The sequence below is a fragment of the Schistocerca gregaria genome, chromosome 2, assembly GCF_023897955.1.
Source record: "Schistocerca gregaria isolate iqSchGreg1 chromosome 2, iqSchGreg1.2, whole genome shotgun sequence".
NCBI lineage: Eukaryota > Metazoa > Arthropoda > Insecta > Orthoptera > Acrididae > Schistocerca > Schistocerca gregaria.
In genome coordinates, this window is record NC_064921.1 from 806,868,766 (window position 1) to 806,894,871 (window position 26,106).

General features: G+C 43.2%; 1 protein-coding gene across 14 annotated transcripts in view; it reads right to left on the bottom strand.

The window, feature by feature from the left end:
* Window positions 1-26,106, bottom strand: part of LOC126335092 (probable ubiquitin carboxyl-terminal hydrolase FAF-X) — a 316,568-nt gene that overhangs the window by 102,246 nt on the left and 188,216 nt on the right. For all 14 annotated transcript variants that reach the window (XM_049997991.1, XM_049997988.1, XM_049997999.1 and 11 more), the window contains 4 exons: window positions 13,100-13,307; window positions 9,605-9,828; window positions 9,338-9,507; window positions 6,574-6,747 (listed from right to left, as the gene is read on the bottom strand). In XM_049997991.1, the coding sequence (XP_049853948.1) occupies window positions 6,574-6,747; window positions 9,338-9,507; window positions 9,605-9,828; window positions 13,100-13,307 (776 nt within the window). The remainder of the gene's footprint in view (window positions 1-6,573; window positions 6,748-9,337; window positions 9,508-9,604; window positions 9,829-13,099; window positions 13,308-26,106) is intronic.

Below are 26,106 nucleotides of genomic sequence, written 5' to 3' on the forward strand. Positions count from 1 at the left end.
CCAAGTAGCAGCGAAGTCTGAAAATTAGCTTGTGGCTAACAAGGCCTTTGTCAGCTCCCCCCCCCCCCCCCCCCCCCCCCCCCCCCCCACACACACACACAAGACCACAGTCTCTGGCAGCTGGAACCAGACTGTGAGCAGCAATGCATTACAGGAGAGGCAATCGGGTGGAGGTAAGGAGGAAGCTGGAGAAGGGAGTGGGGGTGATGCAGGGTAGGGCTGGGGGCTGTAAAATGGGAGTGAGAGTGCGCAGGGATGAGGTGGAGAGCAAGGCACCTATGTGTAGTTCGGAAGTTAGATGAATGGTGGGATGGGGGGGGGGGGGGGGAGAGGGGGGGTTAGTAGAAGAGGAGAGAAGTAAAAAGACTAAGTGTGTAGGTGGAATGAGGGCTTGAGGGCTGTGTGGTGCCGGAATGGGAACAGGGAAAGGGATATGCAGGTAAGAACAATGACTAATTAAGTTTGAGGCCAGGAGGGTTATGGGAATGTAGGATGTATTGCCGGGAGAGTTCCCAAATGTGCAATTTAGATTACCTGATGGTGGTGGGAAGGATTCAGATGGTACCCGGCGGTGAAGCAGTCAGTCATTAAAATGAAGGACATTGTGCTGGGCGGCGTGTTCAGCAACAGGGTGGTCCTGTTGTTTCTTGGCCACAATTTGTCAGTGATCATTCATGTGGACAGACAGCTTATTGGTTGTCATGCCCACATACACTGTGGCACAGTGGTTGGAGCTTAGCGTGTACATCACATGACTGGTTTTACTGGAGTAGGTAGTGAGGAGAGGATGTATGGGACAGGCCTTGCATCTAGGTCTATTACAGGAATATCAGCCATGAGGCACAGGGTTCAGAGCAGGTGTTTTGTAGGGATAGATGAAGATATTATGTATGTCTGGTGGGTAGTGGGATACCACTAGTGGTGGGAAGGATAGAGGGTAGGATATTTCTTGTTTCAGCGCATGAAGAGAGGTAGCCATAGCCCTGGCAGAGAATGTAATTCAGTTGCTCCAGTGCTGGGTGGTACTGAGTCACGAGGGGAATGCTCCTCTGTGGCCGGACGGTGGGAATTCGGGAGGTGTTGAGTGACTAGAGAGACAAGTCACAGGAGATCTGTTTTCGTACAAGGTTGGGAGGGTAATTACGATCTGTAAAGGCATCACTGAGACCCTTGATATATTTCAAGAACGACAGCTCATCACTAAAGATGCGACTGCCACGGGTGGCTAGGCTGTATGGAATTGATTTCTTGGTATGGAATGGGTGGTAGGTGTCGAAGTGGAGGTATTGCTGGTGGTTGGTAGGTTTGATATGGACAGAGGTACTGATATAACCACTTTTGAGGCGGAGGTCAACATCAAGGAAGATGGCTTGGTGGGTTGAATGGGACTAGGTGAAGAGAATGGGGGAGAGGGAGAAGGTGTTGAGGTTCTGGTGTTCTCACCCTTCATTCTGATCATGAAGATGTTGTCGAAGAGTCTGAACCAGGGGAGGGGTTTGGGATTCTGTGTATTTAGGGAGGATTTCTCTAGATGGTCCATGAATAGGTTGGCATAGGATGGTGCCATGTGGGTGCTATAGCCATACCCCCGATTTGTTTGTAGTTAATGCATTCAAAGGAGAAGTAATTGTGGGTGAGGATATAGCTGGTCATGGCGACTTGGAAGGAGGTGGTTGGTTTTGAATTTGTCGGGCGCTGGGAAAGGCAGTGGTCAATAGAATTAAGGCCATGGGTGTTAGAGATATTAGTGGCAAGGGAGATGGCATCAATAGTGATGAGCAGGGCACAGTGTAGTAAAGGAACATTAACTCTGGTGAGTCGGTGGAGGAAATGGTTGGTATCTTTTATATAGGAGGGTAGGTTGCAGGGAATAGGCTGAAGATGTTGGTCTACGAGAGCAGAGATTCTCTCAGTGGGGGCACAGTAACTGACCACAATGGGGCATTCTGTATGGTTGGGCTGATTGACTCTAGGAAGCATGCAGAAAGTAGGAGAGAGAGAGATGGACTCCAGGGAGAGGTTCTGGGATGGGTTTAAGGGTTTGAGGAGAGACTTTAGACCCTGCTGTATTTCTGGAGTAATGACTGGAAGTCCTGCTAGATTACTGGAATGGGGTTACTGTTGCAGGGTTTGCAAATGGTTGAATCTGACAGCTGGTGGAGTCCTTCTTTCAGGTAATCCTTGAGGATCAAAACAACAGTGGTGGAGCCTTTGTCACTAGGTGGAATTAAAATGTCGGGATAAGTTTTTAGGTGGTGGATTGTAGATCTCTCTGCAGATGTAAGATTAGTTTCCATGTTGAGGGATTTGGGGAATTATGGTGAGGCAAGGTTTGAGGTTAAGAAATTCTGGAAAGTTAACAGGGGGGTGATTTGAGGAAAGTGGGGGTGGATCGTGGTTAGATGCAGGAGTGAACTGAGTCGGGCAGGGTTCAACATTGGTCTCTAGCCGAGTCTGACTGGTAGGGTTGACAACAAAAACTTGTTTCCACTGTAGGGACTGGAGGAAAAAGAGGTCTTTAACAAGACCTGCATGACTGAGTATGGGAGTGGGGCAAAAGACGAGGCCTATGGAAAGGACTTACTTCTGCGGAACTAAGGATTTTGGAGGAAAGGCTCATGACTGTGCTTTGGGTCTGTTCCAGTTCATGAGTGTGTATGAGTGTGTGTGATAGTGGGATAGAGATTCAGAGGGTGGGGTAAATGTAGTAGGTCTGTGAGACAGGATTTGTCAGATTTGAGGGGACATGGGGGAGGTTTGGATCATCTTGTAGAGGTGGTGGACAGTAGTAGTCGAAGGCAGATATAAGAAGTGAGCAGGTAGGAGAGTTTTTTGAGGTGACCTTGTGGATGTCGCTCTAGTTTCTGGAGGGCAAGAGTTTCAATGTGTATTGTGGGATCCAGGAGATGTGTTACGGGTTGCATAGCAGGAGAATTATACGGATGGAGAGCGGGTACTGCAAGGAGGTTTGGGCCTGATTGATATGGTTTTGTAGGACAATGTTTGTGAGGGCTAAGGATTGGCGGAATCTGAACACATGGAGTTCATTGTGAAAGGAAGAGTGGCAGCCGGAGACAGGTAACTTGATGGTAAGGCCATTTGGAGGGATTCCATGAGCTAGATGAATATCAAGCACACTTAAGAAACAAAATGGTGAAAGTATGATTAATATGTGTAAAATGTGTTGGTTAAAAGCGATTTCTATGCATTTTTGCAGACTACCAAGAAAAGACAGAAGCTGAGTATCTTCAAATCCAACTCTGAGAACTTCAACTGGACCACACAGCCATATCCAAAAGGAATAGCAAGCAAATTACAATTCTTGAAATGATCATAAATGGGGAATTTGATTCAGGTCATTATGTCTTTAAGGTTAAAATATGACCTCCCCCATCTAAAATAAAAAATAAAATGCAGGAAGTATTCAAATACAGCTTCAGTAGAGCCAATACTACAACAGAAAACGTAGAAAAATTTAGAGAAGAGATCAAGACAGCTAAAGAATGTGATTGGCATGAACTCCAAGGAAAACTTACTAAAGCTGCAGTGAAAACATTTGAATTCGTTCAAAATAAAAGAAAACATTGTGGAATTAGGAGTGTGAAGAAACATTAGAAGAGCGAGCTCAAACACTGAAGATGAAGACATTTAAAAACAGAACACACAGGACAACTTGGATAGCAAGGAAAAGAAACATCAAAAGAACCTTTGAAAATCTTTACTTATAGAAATACAAGAAAAATTCACCAAAAAATAATACTAGAAAATTTTACCAATTTTCTAAACACATACATTAATTGCGTCAAACATGTAAGTAGTTTTTTCAAAGTTGAAAATGGCAAAACAGGATTAAATAAGAAGAAAATTATGGAAATAATAGCAAAATGTTTTGACAGGACCTTAAACTACAGTAAAAACAGTTAACATGTTTCTGTCACTGGCCATATGAACTATGGCAATATGTCTATTTTCCTAACTTTCAGTGCTCTAAAAATCTTTGAGTGGAGCTTTGCAGATTGTTACTTCACAATGCCACACATTATTTCCAAACAGTGGAAGCTTGACATCATTCATTCGCCCTTGCAGTACTTCAGAGAGTCACTAGATGGATACACCTGCTTCCAATAAGTGCAATACAACTTGAAACATGAATGACTGATGTTATCGGTTCACACACTTGTTGTTGCAGTGTGGTTCCATAGCTGCCTTAATCACAAAAGTTTGTCACAAAATGGGGGACAGTTTGGCTGAACAATAAATTATGAGCTTGCTCGAAGAATCTGGATCAGAGAGTGATGATGGTCTTGAAATCCTGTATTTCCATAAAAATAACATATATACCTATACCCAATACTCCGCAAGCCACCTTGCAGTGTGTGGCAGAGGGTACTTTGTGTACCATCATCACATTAACTCATTTGTAAAGAAATATGAAGTTTGAACTGGTTATATACAGGGTGGGTTGATTCTCTAAAGAATGGGGGTTTACTGGCATCAAACAAACAGAAATGACAAAAAGAAATCTTTTGAAGAGTTAAATGCTACATTTAGATGACTCTCAAGGGGGAACACGTAAAAAATCAGGATCTACATGGACAGAAGAAAGAAAAAGATAACATGGGGGAAGACCAAGGAATGAAAAAATAGGAAACAACAACAAAGAAAGAAGAGGAACTGAAGTTGTCAGCGGATCCTAATTGGTCAATACAAAGATGATGATGATCTGGTTTAAAATAATCTGCATTAAAACAAGACATTTGCTGGCTTAGAAAAGAACTGCAATGGAAACCTGTGATTGATATCAGCCAGGATCACATTGATTTTCAAGCATCAAACACTTAATTGATGCACATAGTTTTGCATGCAGAAACTGCGGATTTCTGACTTCGATACATGATCAGGTCACTCCAATTATGAAATACAGAAAGCATATCCTGAATATATATATATATTACAATTTCAGGTAATTTGTGGATCAAAATATATCAGGTAATACATATGGCTGTAAGACCCCAGAAAATATGGAATATCTGAAGAGGCATGATGAGGTTGCTGAACTAATCCAACAGAAATTGGCCAGATGCGACTAGGGATTACTCACCGAGTGTTCCTTATTAACTTAATTTTGATGGTTTTGCCTGTTATCAATGCTGATACTAGTAAGATATCGGTTTAGGGACTGCAAGACTCTCAAGAATGATTTAATTTCATGTTCGAAGTCAGATAAATGACAAAAGGAAAACTTTTTCATGTGACTGCCAATTTTCTGTCTGTCCGTCCGCCCCCCCCCCCCCCCCCTCCCCGCTTTAATTTTACTGTCTAACCTTTCCTCTTGCCAAAGTTCATGATTCTATGTCAAGGACAAGTACCCTAACACAGGGTGTTACAAAAAGGTACGGCCAAACTTTCAGGAAACTGACATTATGGTTATCGTCAACTGCACGAAGAATTGCCTCATCCATTGCAGGTGAACTCGTCGTTCTAGGTCTTCCCCAGTCGCAAGTCATAGGCTGGAATGTTCCGTGCTCTGGCTATTGCCCCCGTGCTAATCCATACATCAAATGGGCATCTGCCAACTCCGCATTTGTAAACGTTGCACTGACTGCAAAACCACGTTCGTCATGAACACTAACCTGTTGATGCTACGTACTGATGTGCTTGATGCTAGTACTGTAGAGAAATGAGTCGCATGTCAACACAAGCACCGAATTCAACATTACCTTCCTTCAATTGGGCTAACTGGCAGTGAATCGAGGGAGTACAGTATATACTGACGAAACTAAAATGGGCTCTAAAATGGAAATTCAGCGTTGCCGGACACATCTCCACATAACATCTCTTCTTTATTTGTGTGCGAGGAATGTTTCCCGAAAGTTTAGCCGTACCTTTCTGTAACACCCTGTATATGGAATATATGATATCTTGATTGCCCTGACTAGGAAGCTTCATTTATTTACTTACTTGTATTTTTTTTTTTACATTGTCAGGGGTTGTAGACCTTAATGTGTGACATATTTCAAGTTGATGCATTTATCTGTTCCTGGGGGAAAAAAGAAGAAGAAGAAGAAGAAGAAGATTGTGAACAGTCAGACAGACAACAAATTGATCGTTTAACAATTCCGTTTTTACCGATTGAGGTACACTGGAATCGTACAATATCATCTAATAAAACAATCCACTGTAATAGGCTTGACATTACAGTTATCAATTAAGCTGAGGAAGTCACCTTCCTCACAGACAGTGCCAAATACATGAACCAAAGTCCTGTAGTAACAGAAGTACTTCATCACTGTGATAGTATTCGAGTTCAGTATTTTCCCACAACAGACTGCAAAGAATCTACAGGTCCTAACAGTGCATCCTTCGTTATGTTGGCAATTGCCGAAGACAGGATACTTAACATCTGCCAATGGTTCATTAGATTCTTTGGGTATATACTTAATTTAGTGAAAATTTGTTATTTTAACCATTGTCATTGTACCAATAACATGAAGGAATGAGTGAAGTAGTAGTAATAATAATAATAATAATAATAATAATAATAATAATAATAATAATGTTGTTGCTGCTTACCTGTGTGGGCATCCTTTGCAAATTTTCTGATCAGAATATGAGCCACCAAGAATTTTTCCCATGATTTGTTCCTGATTAAGCGCCTTTAATGCTTCATCAATACTTTCAACCAAGCTCATGAAAAATTCTACAGCATCTTGTTGTTCACGTAAATTAACAGGTTCACCTTGCAACCTGAAAGAAGATTTTTTTTAAAGCAGAAGTCAGAAAACAAAGCAAATTTACAACAAAAATTAAAGTAGTAACATGGATGTGATGCTCATTAACTCTCTTATAGTCTGAGATTTAGTAACTGTTATTCTGGTCTCCTTATCCTTCACTCTTGTACTACATCTATTGAAAGTTATCATACATTACAGTATAACCCCACTTTTATGTTCCAGGAATTAACGTTTTCCAGCCATTTACAACATTTGTTATCGTTCCCATCAAATTTCTTATGCCCACAACGTTAATTTGCACATATTTATAATTTTCCCGTGATTTACGCATTACGAAAAAATGTTGGTGGAAAAAATATGATGCTGGCATAATGTTGGCCGTCCAGTAGTGTTTACAAATATTAAGTGGTTAAGTTTCTTGACACCAGGACACACTATTCAGCAGATTTGAACGAGTAAATGAGTAACAATCTGTGCCATATCTCCCACCGCTGCCTAGCTCTACATGGCGTGGTGGCTGATGGGAGTAACTAGGTGCGTTCGTATGAAGATACCATGACCAATCACAACCATTTCCAAACTATCTATTGCGCAAGTGCCGTTTCGTGATTGTTGTGATCATCATGACACCTTTGTCAAACCATATTTAGCATGTTTCAGTGTATGGTCACATGGAGTGCTAGTTGACACCGTCATTCACTTTGTGTTGCTCAAATGTTTTTAGTCTAAACACAGTGCCGGTTATGTATTTTATTCATGCTGAGCAAAACGTGTTTTGAGAGTTTATTCTCGTTGTCAAGTGCAGTATTTACAGATGTACTTTTTGTGATGTTATACAAACAAACAATGTCAGTGATAGTTTGCATGTGTGTGTGGTTTTGTACATAACTGATGAGGCACAGTACCTGATAACCTCAAAAAGATGATAACAGTGCAAGAGAGACAGAATAACACATTCAACACCATACCAAATACTTATTTACATATTTGGACTTCACAACGAGAAGAAATTCTCAAAATGCGCCGTGCTAAGCATGCAAACTAGTGCAGTATTTCATTATTTAAATAATGAATGGCAGCTGCAGGCTTTCCAAAAACATCGATTATGATGTTTCAAATTAAGTAAAATGTTTCCACTTAAATTAAAAGTTAAATCAGTGGTTTTCGTTATATAATAAACCTTTATTATATAATAAAAAAAGGTCCAGACAGGTCTTTTGATGCCTGTTATGTACACACATCATACATGAAGTGCAAGGGGGTATCCTGTACGTAACTTTTACAGCTTAAAATATTATTTCCTTCATTTCACATTTTCCGGCATTTTACACCATTTTTTTGAAGTCCCTTGAAAAGTGAAAAAGCATGGTTTCACTGTATATAATTATTACAACTCACCATATAGCAGAGATGCTGAGTCGCAGATAGGCACAACAATTGACCATCAAATAAAGCTGTCATCAGTCTGGCCTTGGCAGGCAGCAAGTTTTTGTTGTGCCTATCTGCGACTCAGCATCTCCGTTGTCTAGTGAGTAGCAACTATCATTTTCATAATATTGTCATTATTCCATCCTAGGTTTTCCATTTTTTGACACAATTGTTACTGATATATAATACTAATACTAACATAATAATATATAGTTATTATGAAGTATAGTAACAGCCTTGATAAGTTTCATCCCTCTACTGGGGCTGGGGCAGTGACGTGAGCGTCCAAGTGCCATACTGTCAATGTTGGTACTGTGGTTTCAGCACTGTAGGTGCAGTCCTCCCAAGAGGGCCAATTAGGTCTGGTGAGTCTTCACCTATGATGTTCCTGGGAGGCTGCTTGCTTTGTTACTGGCCTCGGCATTTTTTCTTCTGTTAGTGTTGCAGTATAGTGCCCGTTCTCTCTTCTGTCTGCCTTCCTATCAATTCCACGTATGTGTTGCATCAAATGTCATTCATGATCTGTTGCATGTATGATATCCTTGGTCACCCCCGCTGATTCTTTCCCTCAATAGCTCCTTCTGCTATTGTACCAATGATGATTTTGTGTCGTAGGATGTGCCCTTCAAATTTGTCTCTTCTTGTTTGGATGTGCCTCCACAGAGATCTGGTTTCTTGTACTCTTCTAAGTACCTCTTTGTCTCTCCAGCTGATCTTCATCCTTCTATAGCACCACATCTCCAAGGCCTCTAGCTGTCTTCTCTCTCCTCTTCCCATTGTCCTCTCTCTTCTCTTCTCATTGTCCAAGTTCCACATCCATATAGGGCCACACTCCTCAGCATGTGGCAGACTGATTGTGAAGATCCTATGTACCTTTTTCCAATAAACCACTTTAGTGTCAATTATGTCTCCTTCATATTAACGCTAAGTTCACAGCCTATTCTATTGCTCAAACTCCTAGCTTGGCCAATCTATTCATCATGTGCTAGAAACTTTTTTATATGAAAATTCTTGTTCAAGATTACTACAGAAAAAAAATTAGAACTTGAATATGGACTCAGAAAATTAACAAAAGTATGTTAAATCTAATATAAATTATGCTTCCTAACATCTCATTACTTACAGTATCATAGGTAGAAATCAATATGCTATAAAAATTAAAATTTAGGGCTTACTTGAAATGTTTCCACAGGCCGCGTGGCACATAATATTGCAGTTTACTATAAGCCAAGTGTCCAAAGATTGCTTGGACCTGTTTCAAAATGCCAATATTGTACTCCTTACGAGATTCTTCAATGCCACACTTTTCATCATTACAATCATTTTCAGTTGGCTCTAAGGTCCCCTGATGTGAAAGAAAAAATGCAAGATAACTAGTCTGTAACCATATGGTAAACACCAATGAAAACAGAATTACTAAATCAGGTAAGCTGCTTTTCTACCTCGCCTTCCAGCCTCTCTTCTCCACTGAAGTCTTCATTCAAGTCAATGGCTGCACCTTCTGACGCCAAAATCCCTACACGGATACTCTGCACCATATAAAGCTGTTGTAATACAGAGTTCATGTAGCAGGTAGCACCAGCATTTTTGAGACCCACAAACCCCTTTGGTGGCCTTGGTCCAACGGGAGGAAGGTAATCCCATTCCACTAATGGTTCATCACGCTCTGGAAATAAAAATGTTATAAAGTAGGTTTCATTATTTTGGTATTGCCTACAAATTCTGTTGAAGTTTCTGTGCAAAATAATACATGGGCATGACAGTCAACCAATTATCCTCTTTAATGACTGGTTATCATTGTAGATTGTCAAAGGTAATGTTAACTATTCAACTGCAAAGTGTGGTGTTCATAACATCAATGTCAAATTTAACAAATGCTTTCATTATGCTATCGGGAAGTGGCAGGTGAAGGGGTGTGCACAGCAGATGGTCCACATTGTGGATATTTACTTTGCTCAACCCAGACTAAATAAAATTGTTTCCAAGTATAATACATCCCTGGAATATTTGCCTGAAAGACTTTACAACAATTCATATGGTTAAGAAACTATGTGCATTAACATTAAAAATGGTCATCCTCATGTAACTGGGGGAGGGGAGGGGGCGAGTGGGAGAGACGGGGGAGTGGGAGGGGGAGAGGGGGTGTTCTACGGTTATATGCATACCATGCAGGTAAAGTAAGAGATGACAATGTTACAGTAATTTTCATAAAATACCAATACCATCCTCATCAATTCGATAACCAGTAGTATAACATAAAATTATAAGAACATAAGTAAAAGTAATGGAAATTTACTTTTGAGGTGTTGCAAGAATGTGCAAAACACACACCAAATTCCACAAAAGCAGAAGCTCTCTGGAGAATAGTGGGAAAGATTAAAAGTTTGCAAATGGCTTACAATAGGGGAGGGGGGCTGATTGGAGTAGGAGAAATAATAAGAAGAATGGAAGGGTAACAAGCTATGTCCTCTTGACACCATCGGCATGGGCACTGACTTGGTTGATCCGTTGATACAGATGGAGAAGACAATCAGTTACTAATATTTAGACTCAATTTTGTAAGAAACCATGAACATTATGTGAGAAAGGTATCCCAATTTCATATAATAATAATAATTAAAAATTTCGTAAGCTTTCACTGCAGCTACTCAAGTGCAAGTTCAACTGACTAAGTAGGATGACAGGACTGAATGAATCAGACAAAGTAAGATGACTAAGTGACAATAAGCAACACCTAGTGGGCTACGGACTATTTTGAGGATACAATGCAACTTCAGTAAAGCATTAGACAGTCCAAACTGCTAAATTACAAGGTTAATGAGAAGATCTTGTGGCTCGAAAGGGATATAATGTTTTCAGGTAGCAATACTTTTTTTTTTTAAATAGAAAGGCCTTTTTTTAGGTCACCAAACTTCAATGTTTTTCACTGTGTAGCTTCCATGTCTAAAGGGTGAATTTGGAATGTCTATGAAACACTTGCCAAGAACTGCTATAATATTTTCATTTATTCATAATTTTCTAGCATGAATTTTCCTGGATTGTGGAATATGATAAAGTCCTCATGTGCAACATCTAGTGAACAGGTTGGCTGTTCCAACAATTCATATTCTAAACCCTTCAGTTTTTTATTATTTGTGGACGATCTTTGTCCTGATGAGATGTGACTTCCCCTCCCCCCCCCCCCCCCCCCCCCCCCTCACAATCCACACATATTCCTACATTTTCCCATCTTGTTTGACCAATAAACTTTTGTTACTGTTGTGCCCTTTGCAAGGCAATCAGTAACACTCATTGCAGGAAACAATGGCCACAACCTTCCTAATAAATGAAATCTACTTCACTTTTTCTTCACTGTACTTCAGTTTACTACTCCAACTGCCATTGCTGTTGAATCATTAGATTAAAAACCATTTAGTAGGGTTGTAGACTCAGTTGAGCCTCTGCCCACATAACAAACCTTACCCGATAATTGCAGCATCTCATTTCCAAATCTAATTAACTTAACATCGTCTGATTTCGTTCACCTACATTCCATGATCTTCATTTTATTTTTGTTGATATGGTCTTATAAGCTCTTTTCAAGACACTAGACATTCCATGCCCTGATCTTCGAAGTCTTCCTCTGTCTGCCAGAATTACAGTGTCATCTGCAAACGTCAAAGATATATTTCTCCTTGGCTTCCTTTAATGCTTGCTCAAAGTATAGAAAAAAATCCCATACCCTTCTCCAATACTCCCTCCCTTTCGTGTGTGTTGACTCTCAGAACTGCAGTCTGGTTTCTGTACAACTCCATGTATTTTATTGTTGATAACTTCAGAATTTCAAAGAGTTTATTCCTATCAGCATAATCAGAAACTTTTTCTACCTCTACAAATGTTTTAAATGTGAGTTACCCTTTCCCCAACTTATCTTCTAAGATGAGTTGTAGAGACAGTATTGTTTAACATGTTCCAATACTTCTGAGGAATCAAACCGATTCTCCCCAAGTTAGTTTCTACTAGTCCTTTAACTCTTCTCTGCTTATGGTGACTTAGTTTCTACTAGTCCTTTAACTCTTCTCTGCTTATGGTGACTTGTTCAACTCTTACTTACACCTCTCCAGTATACTGTTCCAAAATTGATTCTCAACAATGATCAAATGTCTGTGAAACACACTCCAACAGGTATACAAACAGATTTCTTCAATTTACGAATAATCAGAGCCACCTTCGCTTTATGTGGCAATTTTTCTTACACTCTGAAGTATCATGTTGGATGAACTGCACATATGATGCTACTTAATGAAGATAGAACTTCTCTCCCTCTATTTGTATGATAGGGGTCAGTAACTCATTTAACTCTTAAGTTCAGCTGATTTTAAAAACATGCTGAAGTATGACTACACACATAATTAATTGTTTCAACACTTGGAAGGATGAATTTAAAGACACTCTTTCAAGTAGTTACATAACTATAGCTATCAGCAAAATATGACATTTCCAGATAGAGAATAAAATCAACGTAAACTCTCATTACTTTAAACTGATTGATGATGATGAAGTCCCATACTCAATGACAGAGCGTAGGGGAACAATGCGGGAGACCCGCACTGCCGTGCTAGGCAGGGTCCTAGTGGAGGTGGTTCACCATTGCCTTCCTCCGATCGTAATGGGAATGAATGAATGAATGATGATGATGATGATGATGATGATGATTATTATTATGAAGACGACGACAATAACATCCAGTAATCTCGAGGCAGGGAAAATCCCTGACCCCGCCGGGAATCGAACCCGGGACCCTGTGCTTGGGAAGCGAGAACGCTACTGCGAGACTACGAGCAGCAGAAACTGATTATATTTATGAAAACTCCTTAAAGCAAACACAAAATGCCTTCTCTTTCTCTCTCTTTCTTTTTGGGCAAGATCAAATACAAAATAATACTGCCTTGACTTACCCGAGTAGAACATTTCTGTGAGCATCTCCACAAGTAACTTCATGTTTGGAACACAAGCTATGCAAAGAGCCACAAGCAAATCAAAGGCTGCATTTGTTGTCAGTGGTGTTGAACATACAGGTATTGCCTGGTCTGCACACAGTTCCCCTGTCTTCTGCAGGTGAAGCATTAAATGTGATGCTGGAAAAACAAAATCTTCAACCAGTTCCTGTAAGAAAGCAAACAGAGTACATACAGCTCAGTATCTGAATGAACATCTCTCTTATTTTGGTAAATAAATGGGTGAAATTAGCTCGCAAAAGAGAGGATAGAAAAAGTGGTAAAGTGATCTGCTTTAAGTATTTTCTTTAAATTGGAGGTAGAAAATGCTAATTTTAGTAAAATTTACAATATTTTTTAGAACAGTTCCTCAGGGTAGTATGTTAAGAGCAATATTGTTCTCCTGGTCAGCATCAGAAAAGTGATTTTTTTTTTAATTTGATTGCCAAAGATTTTGATTTTTTTTAAACTGTTACACAGAATGCTTCATGCTATAAAGACATTGTGTAGTAAAATTAGGACAATAATTGTTAGTAATGATAATTTTCACATATACGTATTACAGTGAAGTTTTTAGAATTATGTAGCAGCTCATACAGAGGAAGAGGCACATTTAACTAGACGTAATGTAATTTAAAGTACACTTCAAGATGGTAATTATTTCACAAAGCACTCCACAACAAGCACAATATGAATTAAAGGAAAAAAGCAAGCCTATTTACGTTAAAAAAATCCATTCACTTATTCAGTTCACTTCTTAAGTATGAATTTCTGTACACAATACAGCATTCCATTATTATGACCAGTAAACAAAGAAAGCTTGCTGTGTCTAAAGCTTTTCATGACAAACTCTCCAACATAGCAAAGTAATATGGTTTGAAAAATGATAAGACCATTTTTTATGCCAAAGCTAAACGCTTTTCTGCATTTGGGGAGGGGTAGTGTGTACGTACAGGGAAATCCCCACTTCATTGCTACCTTGGAGATGCAATGTCTCATTGCTTGTGTGCCGACTATAAAACCAAGTTCAAACTCACTTAAATCTTGACAACCTGCCATTGTAGCAGCAGTAACCAGTCTAACAAATTTGCCAGTTACTTGTCTTATACAAGTATTGCCAACCGTAGTGCCGTACTCTGCCTGTTTACATATCTCTGTATTTGAATACTCATGCCTAAACCAGTTTCTTTCGAACTTCAGCTATAGCTTTTCGTTGCCCTCCTAATCTCCGCAATATCCTTGTCAGACCCTATGCTCGTTCTGCACCTATCTCTCTAACCTCTTAACACCTACCCCTGTGAATGACCCTGAGGCAAGACTTGCCCTTGCACCCTCCTACCACCACTTATTACACAGCCCTATATAACTGGCAAAACTTGTACTATCAAAGGGAGAGCCACCTGTGAAACGACACATCATATATCAGCTGTTGTGTAAACACTCTTCAGCCTTTTACATTGGCATGACCACCACCCAGTTATCAGTCATGATGACTGGGCATAGGCAGAGCATGTATACAGGCAACATACAATATCCTGTTGCAGGGCACACTGTACAACATGACAGTCATGACCTCGGTGCCTGTTTCACCAATATGTATATAGCCATGCTAATATTAATGTACAAAAAGACAAGAATACGAGACCAGAGTTTTAATACAGTACGTAAAGTACAAATGGATGTACACTGTAATGGAGTACTGCATCAAACAGGTCTTTAGAATGAAGATGCCATCGAGAAATGCAACTTTGACTTCAACAGGTAAATTACATAGACAATTTTGCTTTTCAGGAATATTAATATTATGATTTTCCCATGAATATCACAAGTCACCAGGACCAGAGCGTGATAACTTAATGAAAGCAATGTTTAGTGTTAATGTTCTGCAAAGTTTGTTTTTCTGTCTTGAGAGAGAAGCAGTAATGAAAATGAATGCTTTACAAGCTACACATGTTTTTTCACTGCTATAAATGGTGTGACTCAACAGTGAGCAGACTGCATTTACCATTTGTGGAGAGGAACAGGTAGTAGTAGTAGTAGTAGTAGTAGTAGTAGTAGTAGTAGAAGAGTTTTAGGCGCACGACAGCAAGCTCTTCAGCGCCCGTTCAGTAACTTAGTGAGACGGGTGTCAAGAAAAATCCCAGGACAGGAATATAAAACGGAACAGAAAACATGGGTAACAATCGTCGAAAAACGTGCTCATCGACACCAAAGCGTGGGATGAAGCAGAGCGTCAGCAGTAAAACATGGACAACACAGGAAGAAAATGATAGAGGAAGCTAAAACAATGTAGCAGATGGAAGTGGCTGGTTGACCGCAAAGAAAAAAGGGGAGGAGTCAGCCACTCTGCAATACACTAAAACCTCCAGCCTAAAATTTTAGGCCAGAGTCCAGACACATCACAAAACTTAAAAACCCTAGACACACACGTCTCATCATTAGCTAAAACAGAAGGCAGATCCCCAGCAACTCGTGCTTCTGCCCGTGCATCACGGTATAAAATGCAGTCTGTTAAAATGTGCCGGACAGAGATGTGCACACCACAAGCATCACAAAACAGTGGATCCTCCCGCCGTAATAAAAAGCTATGTGTGAGAGGACAGTGCCCGATCCGAAGACGTGTAAGGGCCACCTCCTCCCGCCTGAGCAACCGGCAGGAGGAACGCCTCGGCCGAGTGGTTGACTTTATCAACCGCAGTTTATTGGCCGTCACCGCCAGCCATTCGTCCTCCCACAACTCCATGCACTTTCTGTGGAGTGCAGCGATGACTGACTGCAAGGGAATACGACGCTGGACCACATCCTGCTCTCTGCAGGCCTCCTTGGCAGCCCGATCGGCCTGTTCATTGCCCCAGATGACAACATGACCAGGCACCCAGCAGAAGGATACTTCTGTACCCCGCCGTTGGAGCAAGCACAGTTGGTCATGTATCAGCTGGACCATCGCCTCAGTCGGATACAGGTTCTGCAGTGATTGCAAGGCACTAAGAGAATCGGAGCAGAGAAGAAATCGATCGCCCCAAACACGATTCATCTGCTCCAGTGCCTTCAGGATCGCGTGGAGCTCCACTGCGAAAACGGTATATTCAGCAGGGAGGCGAATCCGGGTAACTTGATCAGGGAACACTACAGAACAGCCAAAGAAATTCTCCTGTTTGGAGCCATCAGTATACACGACAGTGAAACCGAGATGCACATCTAAAATGTTAGAAAACAGACATTGGAATGTAAAATCTGGTGTGCGATCTTTCTTAAAATTAGTCAAATCTAAAATAAGTTTTGGTCTCCGGAGGAGCCAAGGTGGGGATCTGCTCCAACCGTGACCCAAAACACGAAGACCAGCCATAGACATCGCAGCGAGGCAATCCTGTGCGCAACAAATACCATAGGGCTGTGTCGCACGTTGCCTGTTATGAAATAACTGTGCCAGAGGAGGCTGAGCAATGGCAGGGTATGCAGGGGTGTATGGTTTGGACAAAGTTTTATACGCCTGGCGCACTGTAAGTAGCTGTCGCCGCATAGGAAGTGGCGGTTCACCAGCCTCTGCACAGAGGCTTGGTCTGAGGGCTAGTTCGGAATGCCCCAGCCCTTCATGGTGCACAACGTCCAACGTCTTTAAGTAAGAAGGCCTCGCAAACCCATACACTGTGCACCCATAATCGAGCCGAGATCGCACAAACGCCCTGTAAAACTGGAGCAGACAAGTCCTGTCAGCTCCCCATGTACTGTGGCTAAGACATTTTAAAATACTTAAAGCCTTAAGCGAGCGCCATTTCAGGTCTTTAAGATGAGGTAACCACGTGAGCTTCGAGTCAAAAATGAGCCCCAGAACCCTCACCGTGTCTTTAAAAGTGAGAATAGTGTCCCTCATCCGCAACTCAGGAAAGGTTAAAATCGAACGAGAACGGTTAAAAAGAACACATACAGACTTCTCGGTGGAAAACTTAAAACCACTCTTCCGCGCCCAGTCATCCAAACGTCTAATCGTAAGTTGCAACTGACGAGTTGTTGTTGCAAGGCTTGAAGAAGAGCAAAACAAAGAGAAATCATCCACAAACAAAGAACACTGGACAGAACCTTTCACTATGGATGTAATGCTATTAATAGCGATGGCAAAGAGAGTCACACTTAAAACGCTACCCCGAGGGACACAGTTCTCCTGCTCAAAGCGATCAGACAGGACGTCACCAATTCAGTATCTAAAATATCGTGGCGAGAGGAAAGACTGAATAAAAAGAGGAAGACAACCCCGAAAACCCCATTCGTAAAGTTGCTCCAGGATGAGACGCCTCCAAGTGGTATCGTAGACCTTCTCAATGTCAAAAAATACACCTAGAAGGTGATGACGTCATAGGAAAGCTTGTTGTATAGCTGCCTCCAGTAGGGCCAGGTTATAGAAGGTGGAACGAAACCTCCTGAACCCACACTGAAAGCAACTAAGGAGTTGCCGGGATTCTAACATCCAGACAAGGCGGCGGTTGACCATCCGCTCCAAGGTATTCCCTATGCAACTAGTGAGGGCAACACTCCAGTAGCTACTCGGGCTCGTGCGGTATTTCCCAGGTTTTAAAAAAGGGATTAAAACTGCCTCACGCCACGCATCAGGAAAGTGACCCGACACCCAAATTCCATTAAAAAGTGCGAGGAAGATTTCTTTGTTGCGCATTGTGAGGTGCCATAGCATACTGTAATGGACCCTGCCGTGACCAGGGGAGGTGTCACGAGCTCCAGACAATGCAGAATCCAGCTCCCACATAGAAAATGGGATGTTGTAAACTTCATGAGATGCGGACTGGAAGTTCTGACTACATCTCTCAGCAATGGCCCTATGGCGCTGGAAACCTGGATCCTGACTGGTTGTTGCAGTAACTGTGGCAAAATACGCTGCCATAGTCTGGGCAATGTTTCGCGGATCCGTGTGGAGAGTGCCGTTATTCATTACAGCAGCTATGGGACACCTCCCTCCTTTGCCAGAAATTCTCCTGATGGTCTGCCACACAATGGAACTTTTGGTGGAACGATTAATGGTGTTCAGGTACTGTTGCCATGACCTCTTCTTGCTCTCATGAATAATGCGGCGACATCTTGCCCTCGCCACCCGAAATACTGCAAGATTCTCAGCACTCGGCCGAGACTTGAACCGACGCAGAGCCGCACGCCTGGTCCTGATGGCAGAGCGGCAGTCGGCACTCCACCAAGGCACAGGTGGCCTCTTCCGGGGACCCATGGACTGTGGAATGGATGCTCCAGCGGCGTGGTGGACCATTTCGGTAATATGATCCACCCACACCTCAACAGTCGCACAGTGTTTGAATTGGGCCAACTGGCTGTAAAGTGTCCAGTCAGCTCCACTGAGCACCCATCGTGGTGGTCTCCTTTCGGGGCCCACGCCATCTGGCAGGTGAATCCAGATGGGGAAATGATCACCGCAGCAGGTGGAGGGGCAGGTGTGTGGTGAGCTGATTGCCCCACACATACGTCGTATTTCATCAACTCTGGGGAAGAGTCAGATGAAGCCTCACGTAAAACAATAGTCGCATGGTCAGACGGTTTACCACGGGATTTGACCCGGTGTTGCTGTGGTACAGGAGCTTTCTGTGGATTGGTGGGCTTTGGGGGAGCTGATGTGGGAGTGGTAATTGGTGCACTGGGCTTGGGAACAGCCTCAGCTGTTGGAGGCGACAGGGGCTGGTTCAAGTTCGCCACTATACCCTTGTCTGCCGTTCGAGTAGGGGCTACCGCCTCTGAAACACTGGCTGTGTTGCAAGTGCACTGACAGCTGCACGTGTTAGTGCCAACACTCACCACCTCGGTCTGCGTTGAGGCATCGACTTTTGGAGTAGGCTTCTGAACCAGGGATGCGAAAAATGTAGCAAATGTGGGAGGTTGCATCGACTTATAGATGTTCTTGGCCTCACCATAGGGGATTCGCTTGGTGGTTTTGATTTCCTGGACTTTGTGTTCCTCTAAAAATATTCGGCAGTCCCTACTCCAAACAGAGTGGTTCCAAGAGCAATTAATACATTTAGCCGGAGACGAGCAACCAACTCCTTCATGAGCAGCCTTACCACAGTTGCCACAAGTCGCTTCGCCTTTACATCCTAAGGTGGTATGCCCAAAACGCTGGCAATTAAAACAGCACATTGGGGTCGGGAAATAAGGCCTCGCACTGAGGCGAAGGAAGCCAGCTTTAACATGTTCAGGAAGTTTTGTGCAACTGAAGGTCAGAATAAAGGAGTCGGATTTGACAAGAGTGCCATCAACCCTCTTCATGATGTGTTGGACATCAACGATACCTTCCAGAGCCCACTCACGTTGCAGTTCGTCCTTGGGAATGTCAACTAGATCCCGGCATGTCACAACACCTTTGCTGTAGTTCAAGGTGCTGTGCAATTCAGTGTCTATGGCATACTCTCCAAGACATTTAGCAGATTGGAGGTTAGTTGCTTGCTGGGAAGTGGAAGTTTCCACTAGCAAGGTCCCATTACGTAAGCGCTTCACCGATTTCAAGGAGCCACAGATGCCCTCCAATCCCTTTTGTATATAGAAGGACAAAACCTCCTTGAAACTACCCTCCTTCCGTTTCACAATGAGAAACACATTCTGAGCACCAGAATGCATCCTGTTACTAAAGACTTCACTTGTCAAAGATGTGCTGCAGTCAGGGGGACTGACTGCACGATCCCTCTTCAGAGACTGGGTGTTAGAATCCTCCAGCGGCCCACCCTTTCCGCTGGGAGGAGGAAAAGAGGATTTCGAAGGATCCATCTCGGTCCCACGAGCAGTTAGGGAACTAGAAGTCCACCTAGACAGAGCCCCGCGTGCCTAGGTAAGCCTTATACAACTGAGGTGCGGCAGGTTCCCCGCTAATGACTGTTCCACCTCAACAGCCATGCATCTCATCGGCGCGCAGCAAACCTTGAGATTGAGGGGTTGTTTATAGAGGTTTATTCCATCCTCGCGATCCGGGCGGCCAAGCCAAGATCCCCACTCCCTGAGACACACAACATTCCACCGCCGCGCCGCACGGTGGTCGTCGAAGTATGCCCAGAGCTTACGGTGACAGGGGACTGGCGGCGTTTACCAGACCCCAGCTCAGGAACCTCAGGGTTGCCAAGCCCGTACCCAGCAAATGAATGCTGAGCCCCTGGGGGGGGGGGGGGGGGGGGGGGAACAGGTAGTATGGAATCTCACTTAGGACAGTGCCGATACGGTAAGGCTTGCTACAAATCACATATTAGCAATCAGCAACAGTCAAGCCCTCAAAGATAAGTATCAGTAGAGCAGAGAGAATAGAACTCCACACTTTGCAGAGAGATGGTTTCAGTTCTGTTTCCCACTGAAAAGAGAAATGCCAAAATTTGTGAGGGTACAGAATTTTTGCATGCTTAAATTCAGGATTTTTCCCCCCTCTTATGTTGGAGATGGGAAGTTTTTTGTACTGTCTGCATGAACTAAGTGACACCGGGGCACTGGCTGATAGGAGAGATGGTAGCTCCCACTGGCCACTCCAACGAGTGCCAACATAGTTTGTACAGACTGGACCTTTGCTGACACATATAGAGATGAATCAATGGGTCATTTATTAACATTGTGTTAAAGAGTATGTTTTAAATAAAGTGTAGGTTTATATTTTTTGATGTGATGATATGTGTCAGTACAAATATTTTTTTGTGTTGTTTTATCATTTTGTTCGAGTACCCCTTGGGTGGCATACAGCAGCTGGAGATTGTCAGGAGGCATCTTTACATCACAAGTATGTCATGAACTGCTGATAGGGCCTCTCTGAGTAAGTAGCGTAGCGAAGCACCAAACACAACTATATATTAAAAAATTGATAGATCAAATTTCACAGCAGTAGCTGCTAGTTTGTTTTAGTTCAATTCTGATATCCACTCTGATAACATATTGTACATGTTAACGTTATTAACCATGAAACCACCATGAACCATGGACCTTGCTGAAGGTGGTTCCTGAAGAGGGGCAGCAGCCTTTTCAATAGTTACAGGGCAATAGCCTGGATGATTGACTGATCTGGCTTTGTAATATTAACCCAAACAGCCTTGCTGTGCTGACACTGAACAGCTGAAAGCAAGGAGAAACTACAGCCGTAATTTTTCCTGAGAGCATGCAGCTCCACGGTATGGTTAAATGATGATGGTATCTTCTTGGGTAAAATATTCTAGAGGTAAAATAGTCCCTCATTTATATCTCAGCGTGGGGACTATTCAGGAGGATGTCATCATCAGGAGAAACAAATCTGATATTCTATGGATCGGAGTGTGGAATGTCAGATCTCTTAATGGTGCAGGAAGGTTAGAAAATTTAAAAAGGGAAATGGATAGGTTAAAGTAACATATAGTGGGAGTTAGTGAAGTTAGGTGGCAGGAGGAACAGGACTTCTGGTCTGGTGAATAGAGAGTTATGAATACAAAATCAAATTGGGGTAATGCAGAATATGACCAGAAAAGGGAATGCATTATTGAAGACAAGACAGATGCAAAGTCCACACTGTAAATGTTCTGCCTGCTTTGTCTATCTCTTCGTTTGAAGTCCTCAGTGTCGACATACCGCACCGCTACACTGGCTGAAAAATGGGTTGTGAATTCCAACACTGACTACTGTAAATAATGTAGCCGACAGATGCTCAGTTGCATTTCACTGTCTTTTACTTTCACTTTTCACAACATCCCATATACACATGTAATATGGCCAGTGCACAATTGTTTAACTTTCCATAAGCATCACTAATAGTTAGCAGGTGAACATCCACATACTGCAACAAGAGTTTACTGTTGAACATCTACGAACAGTAAAAACCTAACCACAAAGTCATTAATTTTACACTCGGCCTATTAGTGAAACATTTATTTCACTGTTAAGTTGATACAGTGTTGCTGTTCTAGCCAACACAGGTTCCTCCTCTGAAACTCGGCCATGTGAGACCAAAATTTGGGCCCTTATATATCACAATAATAGGTACTGAAACTGCACATTATTTAAAGTTAAATTTACAGAAATTACAATTAAAACTTAACTCATTCAATTAACGAGTACACCGAAAAAATGTGTCTTTTTATCAGTTTCTTCTACTAGAAGGGTTAAGTTGAATTATTTGTTTAAAGGATGAAATTAACATATATGGTTACGTAAACAATACTTTTGACAAAACTGTTAATTACTTTGGAATTAATGAAGGGCTGGCTTTGCTAACATATTTCCGACTAGTGCCAAATAGATACTTACAGAATACTACCATTTCGTCTTCCAAATGTTTACAATTATTACAGAATTTATATGCCAACAATTGAATTTAAGAGACTGGAATTCAATAGTAGGAAAAAGGAAGACAAGGACGAATAGTAGGTGAATATGGACTGGAGGAAAGGAATGAAAGAGGAATCCACCTGGTAGAATTTTTACAAAGAGCATAATTTAATACTACCTAACACTTGATTTAAGAATCATGAGAGAAGACTGAATATGTGGAAGAGACCTGGGGACATTGGAAGATTTTAGATTGTTTATATAATGATCAGACAGAGATTTAGGAATCAGATTTTAAATTGTAAGACATTTCCAGGGCAGATGTGGACTCTGACCACAATTTATTGGACATGAATTGCAGATTAAAACTAAAGGAACTGCAAAACAGCAGGAAATTCAGGAGATCAGACCTGGATAAACTGAAAGAACCAGAGGTTGTAGAGGGTTCCAGGGGGAGCATTAGGCAATGACTGACAAGAACTGGGGAAAGGAATTGTAGAAACACGGTTCACGTTTTCCGTCGCACTTCTCATAGCGTAGACCGGGAACTGTCTCCTAGGCATGTCCATTGTGAACTCGCTGGGCACGGCCCGTGCTGCCTGAGTTGTTGTTGTTGTTGTTGTTGTTGTTGTTGTTGGTGGTGGTGGTGGTGTTCCGCTGGCAGAGGTCGCGGCCAAATTCTCACGTGCCCTCTGGTGGACGGGACTTTACTTGCGGCAACTACCGTTTGTGATGTACTGTGCCGATGTGCGCCTCCCGCGATCTTTCTGGTGGCTACTGCACTACTCCTCTTTTTGGGGGGTGAAGCCACTGTGATCCACTGCGTCGGAAGGTGGAGCATCGTGTAGGAATGATGACCTCGCAGAAGGCTGGAGTCGAGGGGATCTGCCAACCCTTGAGCTGGAACCTTCGAATACGGATGGAAGTGACCCACACGAAGAGGCCCCCGTCGTCCCACCACCGGAGCCCAAGACAGAACAGGAGACAAGCCGTCTAACTCCGGATCCTGGTCCATCTCAGGAGGGGCAAGACCCAGCAGCAGGGACGATGGGGAAGGGACGACCACAGGTGGACCAGCCTCCGGAGAAACTGGACCTGTGAGGGGGGCCAACTCTCGCTGGGGCATCTCTAACGATGGCGATGCCGGTGCTGGAGCTACTGGAGGCTGCCAAGGCTGAGAACCATCACAGTACGGCGGAGTCACAGGGGGGAGGGGCGGTAGCATCCCCTGAGAAACCAACACGGGTGCCGGCAATGGGGAAGCCGGGGTCCGAGGGGTCGGAGGGTGGGTGCCCAAACGAGGACGTAGTTGATTTTGGTGATGACGTACCTCCCGGTCCCTCGCCTGCAAGGTATAGAGCCGGCGGCCATTTCGGCGCAGGACCACCGCCGGTATCAAACGTGGATTGCAATCAAACCCACGTGCCCAGATCGACATACCCAGTGGAAAACCGGGTGCACCTATTTTGCGAAGACTGGCGAGGACCAGGCTGAAGGAGGTGCAGGAGAGTCCTAGGTTGGCACCCGTGGAGGAGCTCTGCGGGGCTGCGTTTTCCCATTGGTGTGGTCCGGTATGCCACCAGGAAAAACGTCAATGCCTCCTCCGCAAGGAAATTTGTGCACATACTTTTTCATCTGCGTCTTAAATGTGTGCACCATGCGCTCAGCTTCCCCATTCAATTGTGGAGGAAAGGGGGGAGAGCAAATGTGCCGAATACCGAAGCGCCTACAAAAATCCTGGAAGGTCTGCGAAATATACTGAGGTCCATTGTCCAAGACCAAGGTGACTGGCAGGCCTTCCACAGAAAATATTTTTGCCAGTGCCTGGATTGCGACTTCTGAAGTGGTTGAGGAGCAGCGAACCACATATGGGAATCAGGAATAAGCATCAATGACAATGAACCAAAAGCCATTGAGAAACGGGCCCGCAAAATCGATGTGAGCACGTTCCCATGCCTGGGTTGCAGGCAGCCATGAAGAGAACGCTGACCTGGGAGAGGCCTGTTGGCTTGCACACTGAGAATACGTGGCCACCAAGTGCTCAATTTCTCTGTAAATACCGGGCCAGTACACATGTCTGCAAGCCAAGGTTTTAGTACAGGAAACACCCCAGTGCCCCTCATGCAATAACGTGAGGACTTCCCTTCGCAAACTTGCAGGAACAACTACGCGAGGAGCTGTGTCATCGGAGAACTTCTTCCAAGACGGAGAGGCGGTCTCGTAGAACAAAATAATTACGAAGAGGGTCCAAGGACCGGCCTGGAGGTCGGGATGACCACTCCTCGTGAATGAGGCGAACTACTTGCCGGAGATCCGGGTCAGCTGTCGTTTCCCTGGTGACTCTAGAACTAGTGATCGGGAAGCCATCAACTGCTTGGCGGGACGCCACATCCAAATGAAAACACACAATCTCCTCTCAATCAAGCTTAGGTTCCGGGCCCACCGGAAGATGGGAAGGAGCGTTGGTGTTGGCATGCTGTCCGGTAGGGCGAAAATGAATGTCATAATGGTACTTAGAAAGGAACAAGGCCCAGCGCTGTAGTCTGTGGGCCGTCCTATCCGGAATCTGAGAGGCGGGGCCAAATAACGATATTAATAGCTTATGGTCAGTGATTAACTGAATCTTCGTGCCATACAAGAAAGGGTGAAACTTGGTAACAGCTGGGAGTAATGGGCCTGTGCAGGGCTATGAGTTTTAGACGCAAACACCAGTGGCTGCTTGGAACCATCCACATTGCAATGGGCCAGTACTGCCCTCACCCCATACTGCGAAGCATCTGTAGCCAGGACCAACAGCTTATGGGGGTCAAAAGTAGCCAAACAAGGTGCTGACGTGAGGAGGCCTTTCAATGAGGTGAACACTCACTTGAATGCAGGCGACCAACTAAAAGGAACACCCTTGCGCAGAAGCCAGTACAGGGGGGCAGGCTAAGGTGGAAGCCCTGGGAATGAACCGGTGCTAATAGGCAATCTTGCCTAAAAAAGCTTTTAACTCCTTCAGCAAAGTGGGCCGCGGAAGGTCGATGATACCTTGGACCAAACTTCCTAGTGGCTGGACGCCGTGCCAAGAGATGGTGTAGCCCACATACTCAAAGGACGGTTGAAAGAAGTTTGACTTAGGCAGGTTACAACGCCTACTGCACTTCATCCTTTCTTCGGACCTACAAAAATTAAAATAGACAACGTGGCGGTCATGATATTCAATCCATATTTGTATCACTGAAGAAAATTAAAGAGAAGCTGCACCCAGTAAGAGACAGGCTCGGTCTCAGCATTCCTGGAATTTGTAGAACTACCTGTGAATGTGGTGGCAGTTACACTGGGCGATCAATACAAACACTGTCAGAATACTGCACAGAGAATCAACATCACATTAAATATTGTGGTTTCAATAAATCTGCTATTTCTGAACAAAGCCCTGTGAATAGAAATATGATTATTTGCTATTACTGGTATTTTCATCTTAATGATTATTGTTTGATGAAATTGAAATCTTATCCCATGCATCTACATATAGGGATTCTATCACAAAAGAAACTGCCGAGGTTGAAACGTGCAATCAGAACTTTAAACCATGACAATAGCTATAAGCTTAGTGGTATATGTAAACACTTCTTCCAATATAATTGACTAGAGGCAGTTAATGTAGAACTTTTCTGAATGTCGTATCGCGTTATAACGTAAAAAAAAACTATACTGGA